At 46.9% G+C, this 2,068-nt stretch overlaps 1 protein-coding gene across 1 annotated transcript in view; it reads right to left on the bottom strand.

Annotated features, from left to right (window-relative positions):
• Nucleotides 1-95: 95 nt before the first annotated feature.
• LOC103605185 (death-inducer obliterator 1-like) overlaps nt 96-2,068 on the bottom strand; it is a 7,753-nt gene continuing 5,780 nt past the window's right edge. Inside the window, exon 3 of the mRNA XM_008589770.1 lies at nt 96-1,114. Within this exon, the coding sequence (XP_008587992.1) occupies nt 96-1,114 (1,019 nt within the window). The remainder of the gene's footprint in view (nt 1,115-2,068) is intronic.

The following is a 2,068-nucleotide window of genomic DNA, read 5'->3' as shown; positions in this document are numbered from 1 at the left end:
AAGAAACAATTCTACACAAAACTGCAGCAGTTTTTGATGTCCAGAATGTTCTCTTCCTGCATCTAAGTTCATAGTTATTTCAAAAACTATTTTTTTCAACACATTTTATGAACTTTGCCAGGTGACATCAATGCATTGGACACTGAGAAGTGGGCCACAGAGGCCCCGACGGTCACCCTCTGCTGCCTAAGGGCTTCCTCCTGCTCCTCTAGCTGCCTCTCCTGCTCCTCAGTCGGCTTGTTCAGTTTTTCTGACATTTTCTGCTGCTCAAGCAGAGAGGGAGTGGAGACGTCAGAAGCGTGCTCTGCAGGCCTCTGTGAGGAGCTGCCTCTGCCATCTGCACACATCCTGTTGGGAAGGTCCTCGATGGTCACTTTCACTTCTAAGACTGTCTCATCCTCAGGGTCGCAGGCCACCTCTTCCCTCTCGGATGATTCAGGAGCCTCTTCCACATCGTGGCATGTCCCTTGCTTGGCAAGCTGTGCATCCAAGGCTCTCTCCAGGTTCTGCTCTTCTTCAGGGCTGTGTGGCTGATCCTCCTCCTCTTCCTCTACAGCCTGAGCCTTTGAGAACTGACCAAACTGCTCAACAGTCGGATCTGGGCAAGGAGCTGTGGACACCCCGTCGTCTGCCTTGGTGTTGGAGTCCTGGTGGAAGGAAGGAAGAGCTCCAACAGACTCCTTGGCAGGGGGCTCAAATGATTTCTTCTTTCCAAAGAGAATTCGCAAGATGGTTTCCAGCGGTGACACAACAGAGGAAGCTGCTGTAGTGGCCGCTGCTCGCTTAGTTGAGGCCGTGACAATGTGGGTAGCTTTTGGCTTGATGGATGACTGTATTTTTAACTCTGATGGTTCCAGAAGAGAGGGTGGAGGTGGAGGGGACCCTGTGGGTGCGGTGCCGACAGCGGTGCCTGCAGCGTACAGGGGACACTTGCAGGGCTTCTCCTCAGACCGCGGGGCTGCGGTTATCTTGGGGTAGATGGAAACGTCCACTTCTTGTTGAAGTCGGGGCCATTTCTTCTCAATCTTGTCTAACTCTCCAGCACTTGAAGGACGTTTTATTTTATGACAGATTACTAACCCAAGGATTATATTTGGGCGTGGTGACTCGAGACCTGAAAAACAAAATATTTGTGTGAATTGTAGAATGGAAATCCAGTTTTCATCCTTCAGAGGTAAGTTTTATTAAGGGCTTTCATGTGAGAAATTCTGTGGGAAAATAAAGCCAAGTGTTTGAGAAGCTTATTGCAAAAGACTGAATGGTCCCAGTCCCACGAAGTCACCACCAGGCCTAACCAGCCCTGACAGTGGCCGCTGAAAGGGAGGGATTAGCCCCCAGCCACCAACTACAGAACCAAGGGCCCAATTCACGAGTAAACTCACCCCAATTGTCAGAACTTGAACATGTTTTATAAAAAATTACACCCAATGCTAAAGCAATAGCCTGGTGGAGGCGGCGGGAAGGGCCCTACAGCAATGACTAACACTGTTAACCTGCAGGGATCAAAAGTGCGTGTGCACCAGCACATCTTTTAAACAAATGCATCTCAGATATGCTCTTCTGTGCCTCTTGTGACATATCCAGAAGGTAACAGCACTTTTTGTCTTTCACTTATGGGTTGCAACCCATAAGTNCTCTTCTGTGCCTCTTGTGACATATCCAGAAGGTAACAGCCCTTTTTGTCGTTCACTTATGTGTTGCAACACATAAGTTAAGCTAAATATACTAGTATTAGGTGTTAATGATTAAGGACCAATTCAACTCAATTTACAATAACCAATAGGATCATAATCAATAAAGCACAAAAACCATTAGGTAAACTCATCAGTTTCTGGTACCAGAATTACAATGAGTGAAACAATAATGCTGACTGAAATAGTTAGAGTACATGTTTGAGGCTTAGAAAAAAATTTAATGAACACTAATTTATCAAAAACCAGCTAATGTTCGAGTCTTTGTAAACACAGGGCTTGTGCTTAAGTAAAGCACCGAGGCATTCAGCACACGGGTGGGGAAGGACAGTCACATGGAGACAGACTGGGAGCTTCAGGGCACAGCATCAGTTTAC

Source organism: Galeopterus variegatus, unplaced genomic scaffold (genome assembly GCF_000696425.1).
Source record: "Galeopterus variegatus unplaced genomic scaffold, G_variegatus-3.0.2 Scaffold5645, whole genome shotgun sequence".
Taxonomy (NCBI): Eukaryota; Metazoa; Chordata; class Mammalia; order Dermoptera; family Cynocephalidae; genus Galeopterus; species Galeopterus variegatus.
The sequence above is the reverse complement of the archived record's forward strand: the minus strand, read 5'-3'. Positions and strand labels throughout refer to the sequence as shown.